The 17,383-nt window shown below is 43.4% G+C and overlaps 1 protein-coding gene across 1 annotated transcript in view; it reads left to right on the forward strand.

The window, feature by feature from the left end:
* Positions 1-17,383, forward strand: part of CC2D2B (coiled-coil and C2 domain containing 2B) — a 2,924,037-nt gene that overhangs the window by 933,741 nt on the left and 1,972,913 nt on the right. Inside the window, exon 4 of the mRNA XM_069611382.1 lies at positions 16,744-16,947. Within this exon, the coding sequence (XP_069467483.1) occupies positions 16,744-16,947 (204 nt within the window). The remainder of the gene's footprint in view (positions 1-16,743; positions 16,948-17,383) is intronic.

The following is a 17,383-nucleotide window of genomic DNA, read 5'->3' on the forward strand; positions in this document are numbered from 1 at the left end:
ATGCAGACTGTGATAGGAATAAAACAATGTCTGCACATTCAAGTATGTAATGAAATGAAGCAAAAGGAATTCCATGTCAAGACAGGGGGCGAGCATTATGCTTTATTTTTTTTAATACTGCAAAACACATTTTCTTCAAAAACATGAACATTTACATGGGTATTTTTGCTTTGCTCATAAGCCCATGAGAAAAGGGAAATCATAATAGTTTACAGCATTCAGGAAAGACATTTCAAAGGTTCAACCATGGCACAACAAGACCCATGTCCCTGGTAGTCCTGAGGCTCACATCCTCCACCTATCAGGTGCTAGCCCCCAGTACAACAGACCCCTGTACTAGGTCCCTTCCTCTTTCTTTTAGCTGCAGCTCTCAGTTAGGTGGATTTATTTCATAATTCTTCCTCCAGGTGTGCTTTTCCTCAAGCCGGTGCACGTAATAGCGCCGGCAAACAACATGAGCAGTAGAACACAGGGGAGTGGGAGGCTTCTAGCATTCCCCTCATCCGCTGGGCCTTCCTGACTACTTTTTCATAGCAAACGTTGCGCACAACACGGAACGTTGTCCAGACTAAGTGTTTGCACGTGCATTATAAACATTTTTAAAAAACGATTGAAGCATTATAAGCAGCTGTACATATTTCACTGCTTTGAGCCTATTCCTAAGCTGACAGTCCAGAAACTGGCCCTGCCAGTCTCTACTATCCATGCCCTACTATGCGGAACCAGATAATGGACTTGGCAGAGAAAGCCAAAGACACTGGAAAGCCAGTAGATGCTCAAGCCCGAGGTAACTGGGCCCAGGCGCAGTATGCCTTCTAGGCAATGCGAGCTATCCTCAGAGAGGAGGAGGGGTGTTCTCTTAAACATTAACAGCAAGCTCAGTGACTTAGCGTCGTAGGAAGCAGGGAAAGGAGCAAAAGGGTTGCTCTTTGGGGAGGCTTTCGCAGAGGGGAAATGGCGCAGTTTGTAGGGACCTACTCCGCGCTATAGAAGGGCCAGAGTTCCATCAGGAAGATCTTCACTGGGTGAGTTTTTGCGGGGGCCGGACGACACTGGGGTGAATCGTCCGGTCGCTTAAACTTACACCGCAGACCCCAGGGCCCTCGAGGCGAATATTGGGAAGGGAGACAACAAGACACATTCTTCCTAGCTACACTTCTATTTCCCAGAGGGCGCAGAGGTAGAGGCTCATACAGACAGACAGGCGCATCAGGCGGTGAGTACACCAGACACACTGTTGGTCAAAGTGGGAGGAAGGAATCTCCTATGTCTGCACAAATGGCAAGCGTTATCCAGCGATGCGTGAGTGCTGCAAGCAGTAGCAGGGTTATCCCTAGAGTTCACAGGTGAACCAGTGCAGAGAGTAGAGCCCCGGCCAATACAGATGCCACAGGAGGAGCAAACGCTCCTGCAAATTGAACTGCGCAAGCTGGTAGAGAAAAACACGATAGAGCATGACTCCCAGGGGGGCCCAGGGTTCCTCAGCAATATGTTTCTAGTTCACAGGGAAGAAAAGATACAAGTAATAAACTTAAGGGCCTGAATGAATGGCTAATGTACAACCATTTCAAGATGGAGGGAATTTCAAGATGGAGGGAATACGCACGTGGGATTGGCAGGCATGCTTAGACCTCAGAGACGCGTACCTCACTATTCTGATAGCGACAGCTCATCAGAGATTCCTCTGCTTTCGGTGGACTGAGGAGACGTGGTGCTTCACATGTCTACCTTTCGACCTAGCATCCGCACCTTGGGCCTTTACCAAGATAATGAGGCCAGTGGCTGCAGCCATACGAGAGAGAGGAATAAGGATTATCATCTATCTAGACGATATCCTAATCTTGGCCCAGAACAGAGTGGCTCTTCCGGAGAACATCCGCTGGGTCTTCACCCTAGTGTCCTCACTGGGATTCATTGTGAACATAGACAAGTCTCAGCTTCAACTGGCACAGAGAATAGAGTTCTTGGGGTTTATGATAGATACCAAGAAAGCAGTAGTTGAATTGCCAACCCACAAGGTCAAAGCCATCAAGAAAGAGCCGAGGGTGGTCATAGCGAAGAAAGTGATTTCGCTTCGCAGTCTAGCCAGGATAGTGGACCTAGTAGCGGCCTCGATTCAAGCAATCTATGCCTTGAGTGCGCGCGAATGTTCGCAGAGAGGAAGCAGAGCTTGTGATGATAATACCGTTTTTGGAAGTCCCAGGCATGGTGTCCAGTAGCGATGGAACTTTCTTCGGATTTCCCAAGGATAGTTCCTCATCAGCTGGACCTTCTGCTCAGCCCGACCAATCTCCCGCACCCACTGATAGAGGCAGGCACTCTCCACCCAATACCCTGCAGGGTTTCAGGAAAAGATGGGAATTGCCAGGCATTTCACAGCTCGCTGCTGACTGCATTAGAGATTCTTGGGCGCCTTCCACCATACAGAGCTATGGTGCTGCTTGGACCGGTGGTCCCAGTGGTGCACAGAGCACGATATTCATCTCGTTTCAGCCCCTATAGTTCACATTCTCAATTTCCTGGCCAACAGGTTTCACGACGGCTGCGCCTACCGAACGATAGGAGTTTATAGATCAGCAGTGTCAGCAGGTCATGATAAAATAGAAGGGAAGCCAGTGGGGGAACACCCTGCAGTCGTTCGTCTGCTCAAGGGAGTAAAGATAAAGAAACCACCTGAGCCTAAATATGCAGTATTATGGGACGTCCGAGACGTATTTCATCTCTTTCTCGGCTGGCCAGAGAATAATAGCCTATCACGTTCGCAATTGTCAGGGAAACTAGCGATGCTGCTCTGCTTAGGGGCATGTAGGAGAGTCTCTGATGTTAAAGCATTGGAGATAGACAGGAAGATATTTTACCCAGAGGGTGTGGCCAAGACAATGGGCCTCATTCCGACCCTGGCGTTAACCAAGGCGCTATTAGCGCCTTGGTTGACGTCGTTATCTCTCCGACTCCGCCATGGTGAATGGCGGAATTACCGCCCCATTCCAAGGTTGGCGGGGTCGGTAATTCCCCATTCACCATGGGCCCTTCCCCATTCCCATTTTTGCCCCATAGGGCTCAATGGGAATGGGGAAGGTGCTAATTACGGCACCGTAAATTACGGTGCCGTAATTAGCTCCAAGGTCCCTTTGCAGGTTGGTTTTTTAACGCCTGCAAAAAGCAGGTGTTAAGTTCCAACCCGCAAAGGGAACTCGGAATAGGGCGGTAAGGGTTTAACGGCACCGGTCTCGTTACCGGTGACCGTTAACCCTTACCGCCCGACTCGGAATGAGGCCCAATGAAGTGTGATTCTAAGATCATTTCCTACCCCTATTTTGCAGAGAATAAAATGATATGCTATGCGCGGCGCAGTGCATAAAAGATTATGAAGCAGCGACAGCGCACATTAGGCCAACAGGAGTGAAGCAGCTGCTTATTGCACGGAGGAAGCTATACCACACCATAGCTACAGCTACTATAGTGAGATGGGTGAGAGAAGTGATGCACTGGGCGGGCATAGACCTTTCCATTTTTGGCGCACATTCCGCTAGAGGGGCAATGGCATCCAGAGCATTCTCAGCAGGGGTGTCATTACAAGACATTATGAAGTCAGCCGATTGGTCTTCTGAATTGAGGTTTAAAACGTTTTATTTCAAACCCATATCTGAGATAACTAGTAGAGTGGTGGCAAGCTTTGATTAAGCATAATGCTCACCTCCTGTCTTGGCATAGAATGAAGATTGCCCATGCTTATAGCGCAGAGTAGTCTTGATTCTATTAAAGACACAGAGGCAAGCATTATATCCTACCCTAAAATGGCAAATACTTGATGTTCATCATGTATAAGCATACTGTGGAAGCTCTTTAGCACATTTCTCACCCTCATGATGGCCTCTCCATTCCTCATAGGAGATTAACAAAAAACAGCCTGAGATGTAAGGCGAGGATCGAGAGGTTGTCGCGGAAGAAGCACGTTGTCCTGTTGGGTCAGAGTGACCGTGGAGTTGGCAGGACAATTGGAAGTCCAAAACACAGAAGAGTTCGTAAAGAGCAAAGTAACAACGCTTGGAATCGGGCAAAGTACGCTGCCAAATGAAAGAGGAAGGGACCTAGGAGAGGGGTCTCTTATACTGGGGGCTAGCACCGGATAGGTGTAGTATGTGAGCCTCAAGACTACCAGGGACTAGAGGTTCATGGGGCTTGTAGTGCCATGGTTGAACTTTTGAAATTTATTTCCGGAATGCTTTAAACTATTGCATTTCCCTTTTCTCATGGACTTATAAGTAAGACAAAAATACCCGGTTTAAATGTTCATGTTTTTGAAGAAGCTGTGTGTTGCTGTATTAAAGTCAGTATAGCATAATGCTTGCCTCTGTGGGCCTCATCACGACCCTGGCGGTAAGTTACCGCCAGGGCCGTGACTTTACCGCCATGGTGCTAACTACGTTAACGCCATGGCGGTAAGGGGATTTACCGCCCCATTCCGACCTTGGCGGGGCGGTAAATCCCCAATCCCCATTTACCCTTCCCCATTCCCATTTTTGCCCCATAGGGCATAATGGGAGTGGGGAAGGCGTAAATTACGCCACCGTAAATTACGGTGGCGTAATTAACACCAAGTTCCCATACCGCCATGGTTTTTTACACCCGCTAAAAGCAGGTGTAAAATCCGCCATGGCGGAAAGGGAACTCGTGATTGGCGGTAAGGGGTCGGCGCAGCTAACGCTGGCGCTAACCCCTTACCGCCAGGGTCGTAATGAGGCCCCCTGTGTCTTCAATAGAATCAAGACTACCCTGTGCTATAAGCATGGACAATCTTCTTTTGCTATGTATGTGTGTTGTGTACAGCATTTAATGGAGTGCATGGCTTCTACAAAAGTCCTCTTTTCATTTTTTCAAGACAGCATGCTTTTTTTTTCCAGCCAGAGCCATTAAAGCAGATAAAAAAATAAAAACAAAAACATCATCAAAAAGAATAATATTATATATCAATGAAACCATATGAATGAATCAATGCATAAAATCAAAATTAAAAAGACAAATAACAGCACGTCATTTCAATTGCAAAATTTCAAATAGAGCTTTTATACTGTAAAGACATTCTGTACAAACCTATTCCTTCTGTTCATAAATCTTAGTAAATGGATTTTTAAAGCCCTGACTGTCATTCTAGAGTTTACAGTCAATAAGAATCAAAATGCAGGAAAGCAATTTGCCAAGTTTAAGTTCTTTAAGATAGGTATAATAGTCTTGTGCTCAATATCTCAATAAACTGGAACAATTGTGTATTTTACTCTCTTTTTTGTTCGAGCAAATAGGGCACCCAAACACACACTTACTTTATGTGCAAACAAATAAAACGAAATTTAGCAATTAATATATGACCTAGGGAGAATACAAAAGGTGGAATGGATGCTTCCCATCGCCTTTCTGAATAGACTCTTAACAGCTGCTCGCTGTAAGGGTGCCTTTGGTGTGACTTCTTTTTGTGTTTAGACACCGTCTTAATAAATTCAACGTCTTTTTGACCAGACAATCATTTAAAACCAGAAGAGCTCCCTAATTCTCACTTAATGAAAGAGACTCCAAGACTCTGAAGATATCATTTATCATTGCGATTGAACTTTTGTGTATATGACGACAGAGATGGTTTAGAATTCTGTTAATTAAAATTGCTCTTGGATGAATCTTTATATGTAAAGAGGAATGTATGTATGTGTGTATGTTTGCCCGGCGATACAAATCCACACTGTTGAACCCAATGCTACCAAATTTTGCATGGATTCCTCATATGTCTGGGGCAAAATTGTAGTCTATGTTTGGATGCAAAAAATGCACTCCGTAGACACCCTCATTTACTGATGCTCAGCCTGATTCACTACAGTAGGTACTCGAATGTTGCAAAATTTGGAAAAGTGTCTGAAGCAAAATATTTGATGTGTTGGTTATTCATTTGAAATTTATTACTACTGTATACAGTTCGAAAGTGTTTATTAAATCATTTTTAAAGGGAATTTTTAAAGGAAATGTTTAATCATGGAATGGTAAGGTAACAGTTTACTTGAGTTCATTCATAACAAGAGAGCACTATCAATCAATCTTTCTTGGACATTTTCCCAAATTTGCTGAAGCCATTGAGTGACTGAAACATGCTGCACAAAAAACAAGCATCACCTGGAAAAGCTCCATCTGATGTAAAGCGAGCATCACTATCAAGTGCTTCTGAAACACAACAACAAACAGCAGCATGACTTGCCAACCAGAGGACACCAGCAACTTTCTCCAGGGAAAATGAGATGCCAGAGCAAACTGAAGCAAGATTGCTGACATGAGGACAAGAGCAACATCCTCCAGGGCACATGAGACACTAGAGAAAACTGAAGCAAGACTTGCTGACATGAGGGCAAGAGCAACATCCTCCAGGGCACATAAAACGCCACTCGATCAGGACACGGCCAACGCTGAGTACCCTAGCTAGTCCCAGATAACAGTCCCTCTATCATATAATCAGCAATATACCCCTTACAAAGTCCTCTATGGGTGCCTATGTTTGGCAATGAGTTTGGCAAACCCAATACTGTCTTAAATAATGTATTTTCTATGAACACGAGACAAGCAACATGTGGAAAATGCCACCTTATAAACCACCACCATGTGAGGCGATAGCCTTAGGCCTTGCCTCAAACACTTCCGCAGCAGCTTCACTCTGACATCTATTCCCACTGAAGCCTGTGTCATTTTGATGGACACTTTCTCTGTTGCTTGATGCCTGGTTACCACCAGATATACTAAATTGTTTTGATTTGGAAGAAAAAAGCATTTAGCGCCATACAAAACAGCATTACAGCAGAACTGTTGCATGGGTCCAAGATTTAGGGTACACATTCAAGTGACCCATCACATTAAAACAGTTAGTCAAAAGTGGTTGTATTTTATTAATGACCAAATTAAGACCTGACTGTATTAATTTACAGCAAAAAATAGATAAGCAATACCTATCAACCTAGCACTAAAGGTAGCCACACTGGTTATGGGTGTCATACCTGCTGATATTGGGGATTGCCCCTCAATTCAGTATGCCTGCGTATTCTTCTGCAGATGCCCCAAAAAATGTCTGAAAAAATGAATGAAAGCTGAGTAAGGAAACCCAAAGCCTTCTTATGTAAACATTACTGTAATGGTAGAAACAACCATACTTCAACCTTACCGAAAAAGCTTTATGCATGTCATGAAATAGAAGCTGACCTATGGGATTGAAAGGAACCTTACCATAAGTTGTCTTAAACTAAAGAAATGATAACTATTATAGTTTCTTTTCGTTGTATTATCAGGCTTTGCATCATAATTTACGTCATTTCTCTTAGAAGGACAGGTAGGATGTGGTTACGCTATGTGCATTATTTGAGATTTCTAGCATATACATTTTATAATTATACTAGCAAAAAGTACCCGTTCTCTGAACGGGTTCAGTGGACAGACATGACAACACTCTCATCAATTTTTGAAAATCAATGATCTTATAGTTCGTTGTTCCAATTCACGTGTCGCTTGATGTGCTTTGCACTGTGAAGTAAACTGCACTGAGAATGGGCGTGTGTGGCTGGCTGCCATACCCCAGAGCAGACATTGGGGGGAGGTAAGAGTTGGTGTGCTGCTGCACACAGGGTCCTACTGTGCTCTCTCCTCACATGTTGCCTCACAACTGGTGTGTGTAGTTCCCTGCGGTGTATTACGGTGCTAATGTCCCAGAAACTGTGCATTCTAGGGTTGAGGGCCGGTTCTACTATGACGACAACCGTCTCATGTGTGAAGGTGCTGAAATCCGGGAAAAGGGGTGGGGGGGGTCCAAATGTTATGTAGACAATAATGTCCAGAGGGTCCTAACAGGTAGCTATGAAAAATGTGGTGCAGATTGGTGAAATGGTGTGAATCTGATAAAATGAGGAGCCTGGTATTGTTATCGTTAGACTCATCATTAGTATCTGTTACAATCACCATAACCCAATCATTAGAATCTTTGCTATGGAATCATTCCATTATTGCATTCTGTTTAGTTGTCCATAGTACATTGCTGAAGTAGACACTGTCCACATATTAGACTGTCACCTTTGTATGCATTTGCAATATGCTTTTAGAATGATATTTCCTCCACTCGCACTTGCACATATATCTGAAGTGCCATGTAGTGTTTTAGAGACACGATATGATATGCTATGCATCTATGTTTGCATTAGATATAGCGCTTAGGCTGAGAGAGAATATGCATTGCTTGCACTACACACACTGGCATATTTGAAATGCCATGAAAAGACATTTAGTATAGCACACATGTATGCTTTGTAGAGAAACATTTAGAGATATGATTGACACACATGTATGTATGTATGTATGATTGAGTATGCACCTAGAATGAGTTTTGCATTTAGCTAGTGCTTGTATTGTGAGAGATTTGCGGTAAACACTAGGAAGCATTCAGAATGAGACACAAGGCCTATGAGCCATTTTTTGATGGAGAAAGACAGAAGTTGCTCAGTGCGGAGAAATGTTATGGTACACTGTTCGTAAACATTGGCAGACATACACAGATAACATGGACCCTTGTCGTAGTAGAGACGGCCTAGGAAGCTTATCAGCATGGCTGGTGTGCTTCGCAGAGACTGCAAAGGTGGGGGCTGCGCCAAGGGAGTGGGTAGACAGGAGAGGGGGAAGCCTTTTCACACAGAAGAGGTGCTTTAAGAACGGGGCCTAAGAGCTTTTTGTAATTCAGAGTGAAGCCTACAGTGGAGAGAATGGAGAAACAGGGAATAGATGATGTATTTCGAAACATACTCGGAAGGCCATGAAAGAAAGATATGATGTTCCAATGTCACTTTGACACGAAGTAACAGGACATGCCGAGACAAGTAACACGCAAGGAGACAGGCAGGCATTTTGCTAAACGCTGAGGGAGAGAAATTCTTAGACATTCTGTGCGTCATTGGAGACTATAACCAGGAGGGCTGGAGAGAGAGAGGAAAACAGGAGTTCGGAAGAGTGGAGAGGAGTTCGGAAGAGTTGTGAGAGACGGAAGAGTTGGGGGACTGCACGAGAGATCGGGAGTTGGCCAGAGAGTTGGCCAGAGAGTTCGAGGGAGTTCGAGGTCTGCACTGGGAGAACTGCATGAGGAGAGTTGAGACTGCACGAGAGATCGGGAGAGCCACAGAGAGGGTTGGCTGGAGATGGTGCTTGGTGCAGCAGACTGATGGGCCTTGATGAGATCGAGAGCTTGGCAGTTGGCAGTCTTGAGGCCTGCCACTGGCTGATTGACAACAGAATGGGAAGTATGGGTTTGGCCTAGGCTTAAATTGATTGATAAGAACAGACACACACACACACACACACACACACACAGGCTTGGGTGAAGGGGAAACATGACAGGGATTGTCTAGAGCAAGGATGGTGTGGATTGATGGTGTGGATTTGCCCATGAATGTGATGGATGACTAGCGCTTGCATTAGATTGCATTAGAACCACACATTTGCATCACAGGCTTACATTGGGAACCTGAAAGGCTTATAGATACTGCATGGTAGCTTTGCACCAGAAGTATAAAAGGTGTAAATTAGACATAGCATTAGAACTGCCTGCATTGTCATGTATTATGCTTAGCTGTGTGTATATAAATAAATGTATCCCATTGTTATAAATTGAATCGATTCTTTGTGTTTTCTTTGTGTCTTAATGTTATTTGTTATTGCCCACGGTAGTAAGATAGGTGTATGTTATTAGAACACATTGCACATAGGGCCTGATACGAATGCAGTCAAAGGGGGGGTATAGTGATCCACACCCCCATTAGGAGGTTGTCAGATTGTCAAAGTTTGTCTAAAGACCGGAGCGTGCTTGCCCAAAGGGGGGGCAACACAACGGTTAAGGGTTTGGGGTTTTCAGACTGACAAAATGGAGGGGACACCCGGATTTTCACTAATGTGGACTGATTAAGATGTTTTGCAGCTGGTCTGCTGACATACTTATCAGTTTCGCAAGAGTCGAAGTTTGAACATCTTGTGCAACTGTGTAATTGTTTTTGTTTTTCTGTTAGTTCGTTCGTGGGAATAGAGATTTTTTTTTTGTTTCATGTTTTGTCTGTCTTGGTTTATTGTTTTGAGCATGCTGTCTGCAATTTTGTTCGCCGTAGGAAGGGGAGCGTAATTGTTTGACTTTGGTTGCCGGAATTGGTTGTAACATTCACCCAGAACAGTATTTTATGACTGGCAATGATTGTATGAATAAATGTACATTAATTCACCAAGTGAGAGAAACAGTTTTTTTATTGAAGACGCTCAGAATAATTGAAACTGCAGAATGAGTTAATTTCTTAGTGACCTGAAGGCAATAAGAAATCGGCTTAAAAATACACTTGCTTCCTGGGATGCATCCCAGGGATCAACTGTATTGAAAGTGAAAAGTGTAGCTACAGAAGGGAGCCCACATATTGTTGACTCGCACTCAGTAATATGTCGTCTCAGAGATGTGATTAGTAACTGGAAAAATGTCCCATTGAAAGACCCATTGAATTCAATTTCATCAGCAGTGATGGGTGGGAACAGCGTTCCTAAAGAAAAGCATATTATTAAAGGGGAGAAAAAGTTACCCCAGAACAATAGCAGTGAAACTGGAAGTATTTTGATTCGTACGTTTTCGAGTGAGAAAAAATTATTGTCCAATGACCTAGATATTTTGACAACATTGCAAGGGAAGATAGATTAAGGGAATCACGCTAAATTTGGATGTTTTAAAAGCTTGCATGCCTGGAATTTTTGTAGTCTGAATGTGCGCATGGAAAGCATGTTTGTTGACAATCCAGAACGCGCTGGACTGGCAGATTGTGTATCTGAAGCACGAGCTAGCAGTGCATGTTTGAATGTGAATTGCATTGTATATAAGAGAGGTTTTTTGAATGAAACTGATGTGATTTTTCAGCATGTAATAATTCAGCTTTGTGAATTTTTAATGATGGAAAATAGGGAGAGTGTTGTGACATCTAGAGGTGGAAGTGACACAGAAGGGAATGCAGGTGTGACATTTTTGAATGTGCAGCATTTGAAAGTGAGATGGTTGAAGTATGTGAAACTGGTTGTTTTGTTTTGAAAAGGATAGGGATGGATGCAGGAGTCATGCATTAAGCATGCATACATTATGATGCAGGGAGAGACAGGCCTAGTGAGACAATAGATAGAGGCACTGACACATTGATTAGACACAGGGGGAACGAGCATGGATTTGCCTGAGAGAGGCAAGGGATAGTGTAGGACTAGCAGATGTGCACTTCAACGCACAATGAGAAATGCTGTTTTATTTTGGTTTTGAAAAACACTTGAAACTGAGTAAGACTGATGCTTGCACTTTTTGTTTCTTTACATGAAATCTGGAGAGACACCTTGACCAGACCGAGGTCACATTGACTCCTTGACCAGACGAGATGGCATCGCCGCATGAAATGATGAGACCATGATTTGGAGCAGCATGACGCCTGAGAGCATGTCCAGATGACCGTCATGATGACCAGACCGAAATGACCAGACTTTGATGACCGTCTGAGATCAATGATGGCTGACACCTTGTGACTTTGCATGGCTGTTTTGAAGCAGCACCAGAAAGAGACTGGCTTTTGTCGCCTTGCAATGTGACTTTGCATCATGGCTGTTTGTTTGCAGCAATGATGAGACATTGGCATCTGACATTTGACGCTTTGCAGCAGCACTTTTGGGGAATGTCGACCGACCGACTTGAGGCCTCAGTGTACGCCTTGTCCAATGGCTGTGCTCTGAGAATGTACCCAGAAAATCTGCTGCTAGAGAGACTTTGTGGCATGACACCTATTGCCATGGAGAGAGAAGAGATTGTGACCGACTGTGACACCTTGCAGCATCTGTGCCAAGAAGTGAAAGTGAAAGAGCAGTGAAGCAGCAGCAGCAGGAGAGAGGAGGAGAAATTCGAATTGCTTTGTGAGCAGCTTTTGTAATCTGCAGCGAGAAGAGAATCCATTTGGAATGCCTTTTGCACCAGACAAGTTTGTGCATGAGCAGCAATGAGCAGGAATACACGCTCTGAAAGCATGTCTTGCCTGATCCACGTTTGAATAGCTCTTGTTCTCTTAAGTGAAGGAGACAGAGCATATGGTGCATTTTTGAATGAGTGCACCTGTAATGCTGGCTGTCCCTCATTTGAAGAGCATGGGCATGGCAATGGCATGGCAACAGCATGACCTGGTGAGAGGAAGAGGAGAGAATTTGAACCTGCTAGAGATGGGCCTATGGAGAAGGACCACACTGTGTCCAGAGGAGAGTAACCACCTGCAATGTCTTGTAAACACTCTGAATGAGTGCACCTGTCGGCTTTGTTCATGATGTGAAGGGAAAAAGGGCGATTGACATCAATTGAAAGTTCTGACACGCGGGTTTTCCCTGTGCTACCTTTGAAGTGAAGGGCATATGTTGATCACTCCATGGGGACAAGTGGGGCATACATATGGTACCTGACACTTGCTTGCTCCTGTCGTTGGAGCTCTGTGCAAAATCTTGCTGGCACTTATCAAGCAGGCCAAAATGAATTGGCTTGTACACGTTTATGCTGCCTGAACATTGATTGCCTGAAAGTTATTGCCTTGAACACTTTGCTGCTTCACATTTGTTCACACTTTGCTGTTGTGGAGAACACTTCGCTGCCTGAACTTTGACCTTTTGCTGAACTCTGATATGCTCTTAGTGAACGCAGTATTCGTTTGTGAACACTTGCTTTGTTGACATTGCATCTTTGTTGACATTCCTTGGCTGAAACCTTTTGCATTAGAACTTTTTGTACTGAATTTGTACTGTGCACGGTTGTGAGGACACACATACCTCATGAGAACTTGGAAATACCTTGGACTGGAATATAACTGAAATGGCCTATATGACCAATACACTGCATGTATACACTGATATGTATGCATTGATCACTGAATGTTTGGCCTGTTTGGCTACTGACATCTGTACTGACCTTTGACACCTGTGAAAGTGATTGTCATATTTTGTGCTTGACACACTGAACTGGAAACACCTGTATGCACAGTACTTGTGCATTGATTCTATGCATTGCATTTTCGTTTTCTGCTTGTAGAGACACTTTCACACCTTTGGCTTGTAGACACTTCTTGACTTCTGACTTTTTGCTCGACTTTTGGCTATGTTATTCTGATTTCTGACAGATTTGCAGCTTTGCATTTGATATTTTAGCTTGCCACTGATAGAGTGGAATGCTTGCATTTTGAAAAAAGGTTTTTTATGCATCATGATACATGCTTTTTCCTTTCTGTAACTTTGCTTGGTATTAGACTGCCACTATTGCTATGTTATGTATCACGTATGCTATATTTTGTTATGATTTATCTAACGATAAGAGGAGAGAATTGTGAATCTGATAAAATGAGGAGCCTGGTATTGTTATCGTTAGACTCATCATTAGTATCTGTTAGAATCACCATTACCCAATCATTAGAATCTTTGCTATGGAATCATTCCATTATTGCATTCTGTTTAGTTATCCATAGTACATTGCTGAAGTAGACACTGTCTACATATTAGACTGTCACCTTTGTATGCATTTGCAATATGCTTTTAGAATGATATTGCCTCCACTCGCACTTGCACATATATCTGAAGTGCCATGTAGTGTTTTAGAGACACGATATGATATGCTATGCATCTATGTTTGCATTAGATATAGCGCTTAGGCTGAGAGAGAAAATGCATTGTTTGCACTACACACACTGGCATATTTGAAATGCCATGAAAAGCCATTTAGTATAGCACACATGTATGCTTTGTAGAGACACATTTAGAGATATGATTGACACACATGTATGTATGTATGTATGATTGAGTATGCACCTAGAATGAGTTTTGCATTTAGTTAGTGCTTGTATTGCGGGAGATTTGCGGTAAACACTAGGAAGCATTCAGAATGAGACACGAGGCCTATGAGCCATTTTTTGATGGAGAAAGACAGAAGTTGCTCAGTGCGGAGAAATGTTATGGTACACTGTTCATAAACATTGGCAGACATACACAGATAACATGGACCCTTGTCCTAGTAGAGACAGCCTAGGAAGCTTATCAGCATGGCTGGTGTGCTTCGCAGAGACTGCAAAAGTGGGGGCTGCGCCAAGGGAGTGGGTAGACAGGAGAGAGGGAAGCCTATTCACACAGAAGAGGTGCTTTAAGAACGGGGCCTAGGAGCATTTTGTAATACAGAGTGAAGTCTACAGTGGAGAGAATGGAGAAACACGGAATAGATGATGTATTTCGCAACATACTCGGAAGGCCATGAAAGAAAGATATGATGTTCCAGTGTCACTTTGACACGAAGTAACAGGACATGCCGAGACAAGTAACACGCAAGGAGACAGGCAGGCATTTTGCTAAACGCTGAGGGAGAGACATTCTTAGACATTCTGTGCGTCATTGGAGACTATAACCAGGAGGGCTGGAGAGAGAGAGGAAAAGAGGAGTTCGGAAGAGTTGAGAGGAGTTCGGAAGAGTTGTGAGAGACGGAAGAGATCAGGAGTTGGCCAGAGAGTTAGCCAGAGAGTTCGAGGGAGTTCGAGGTCTGCACTGGGAGAACTGCATGAGGAGAGTTAAGACTGCACGAGAGATCGGAAGAGCCACAGAGAGGGTTGGCTGGAGATGGTGCTTGGTGCAGCAGACTGATGGGCCTTGATGAGATCGAGAGCTTGGCAGTTGGCAGTCTTGAGGCCTGCCACTGGCTGATTGACAACAGAATGGGAAGTATGGGTTTGGCCTAGGCTTAAATTGATTGATAAGTTCTTTTCAACTTTCCCTTACGGTACTTGTTGGCTATCGGTCTCGCGCCCGTATTTAGCCTTAGATGGAGTTTACCACCCGCTTTGGGCTGCATTCCCAAGCAACCCGACTCCGAGAAGACCCGATCCCGGCGCGCCGGGGGCCGCTACCAGCCTAACGCCGTCCACGGGGTCTTGAACTCTCTCTTCAAATTGATAAGAACAGACACACACACACACACACACAGGTTTGGGTGAAGGGGAAACATGACAGGGATTGTCTAGAGCGTGGATGGTGTGGATTGATGGTGTGGTGAAGGAGGTTTACAATTCTATTTTTGTAATAAATATTAAGCTGTATTCAGCAATTGCTCCCATACAAAATAAGTGCATACAATTAAACATTATATTAAAACACATAAATCAATATAAACCAATACAAGTGCTTATAATCAAAGTCCGGTCAAGGAAGAGGCTCTAATCCTGGCTGAATCTGTCTATTACAGTTTTCTTTTTCTTAATTGTGGATTGATGGTGTGGATTTGCCCATGAAGGTGATGGATGACTAGCGCTTGCATTAGATTGCATTAGAACCACACATTTGCAGCACAGGCTTACATTAGGAACCTGAAAGGCTTATAGATACTGCATGGTAGCTTTGCACCAGAAGTATAAAAGGTGCAAATTATACATAGCATTAGAACTGCCTGCATTGTCATGTATTATGCTTAGCTGTGTGTATATAAATAAATGTATCTCATTGTTATAAATTGAATCGATTCTTTGTGTTTTCTTTGTGTCTTAATGTTATTTGTTATTGCCCACGGTAGTAAGATAGGTGTATGTTACTAGAACACATTGCACATAGGGCCTGATACGAATGCAGTCAAAGGGGGGGGGGGGGGTATAGTGATCCACACCCCCAATAGGAGGTTGTCAGATTGTCAAAGTTTGTCTGAAGACCGGAGCGTGCTTGCCCAAAGGGGGGGCAACACGACGGTTAGGGGTTTGGGGTTTTCAGACTGACAGAATTGTATAAGGAAAAATGCTCCGTCAAGCCACAAACCCACACATTTTCACTTTAATAAATATAGATGTATTATGTATGTTTGTAGAACTTGCCCTGACGGTGGACTTGTGGTCTGAAATGCATCGGCCATGGTTTCTGCTGCCTCAGCTATGAGAATACTACGATTGCACCAATAAAGGATGCGCATGATGAAGATTTGATTAATTTGGCTGATGGATTACATTTTGTACTGTTTCTGTTGCTGATTATGTGTACCATGCAGTAGTGCTCACTACATCATGGCGTCCCCAGTTTTGATGATGTAATCATCAGAAAGTTAATTATTGCAATTTTTCCTAATAGAGTAGGTAAGTCCGGGAGTGACAGTGGGAGAGGAAATTATCATCCATGCTGTTCATATGTCGTCGCAGTTTCTCAGTCCCGAAGGAGGGTGAAGCAGAGAAATTGGAGGGAGGCAAGGCATCTCTACCAATGTAGGGCCTGGTAGGCCAGGAGGTTCACAGTGAAGCAAGGCACAGGGGTAAGAGCCCCTCGTAGCTGAAGGACACTTCTGAACTATGGTCTGAGTCAGATGCCTTCTAGTCCAACCTTCTTTATCATTGCTTTTAACTCAATAAATGACCAAAACCTGAAAAATAAGTGATAACTGCTACACAGTATAGCTAGGAAATGTACATTTGAGAGCAAATGTCGCTAAAGAGGATTCTATCTATAACATTGGCAGTCTTGGACCAATTGTGCATATCATTGGAAAAAAGTGCCTTTGTAAGATATTGGAAGTGTATCAAGTTACCCATTAAATAGCAGGGTTTTATTATTGATATTAAAGAAGGAATGAAAACTATAATTTGTCGAATACAATGTGACATGAGTGAGATAAATTTTATTTGTCTATTTATCATTCTACAGATTGTGAATAACCAAGGAGACGGAACTCCTGAATATTTTCGCTTTGACCAACTACAGGAAGAATTTAACTTTGCAACTGATGAAGACATTAAAAAATGTAAGCGTTTCCAGTTGCTGATGCACCGAAATTCGGAGCAGCCAGACAAAAATCAGTTTCAGCAGATTCCATTGTATGATAATGAAATACCAGATTCACTCATTCAGGTATGTTATAATTTTGGTATGCAAATGTTTACATTGTCATAGAATTTTCAAAAAAAGGTTGATATTTTAACTGTATTTAAATGTTTTTGTTCTTACAGTAGTGTGTGACAAGTGACTTTATTGAGCCCATGGCTGCATTATATACTATGCTTCTTTCCCATGACAAGGAGGAAGTCATTCTACTACTTCGGTGGTAAAGGGTAGCCCGAAAACAGATTTATTGAATCTGTGTTATCATTGTGTTACAAGAGCCCTTCCACAAGCAACAGTGATTGGAATTGTACTCACAAGGTTCCTATTATAACTGAGTTGAAGACTCCCATTCCACATTGCTTGGATCCCCACAATATAACTATTTGGGAGCTAAACAACTCTAACTCCCTACCCAAAGCCCTGCATGTGACCTCATGCGTGACTTCATAAATTTCCTAATGTG

Source organism: Ambystoma mexicanum, chromosome 8, assembly GCF_040938575.1.
Source record: "Ambystoma mexicanum isolate Mex_15411 chromosome 8, UKY_AmexF1_1, whole genome shotgun sequence".
NCBI classification, from domain to species: domain Eukaryota; kingdom Metazoa; phylum Chordata; class Amphibia; order Caudata; family Ambystomatidae; genus Ambystoma; species Ambystoma mexicanum.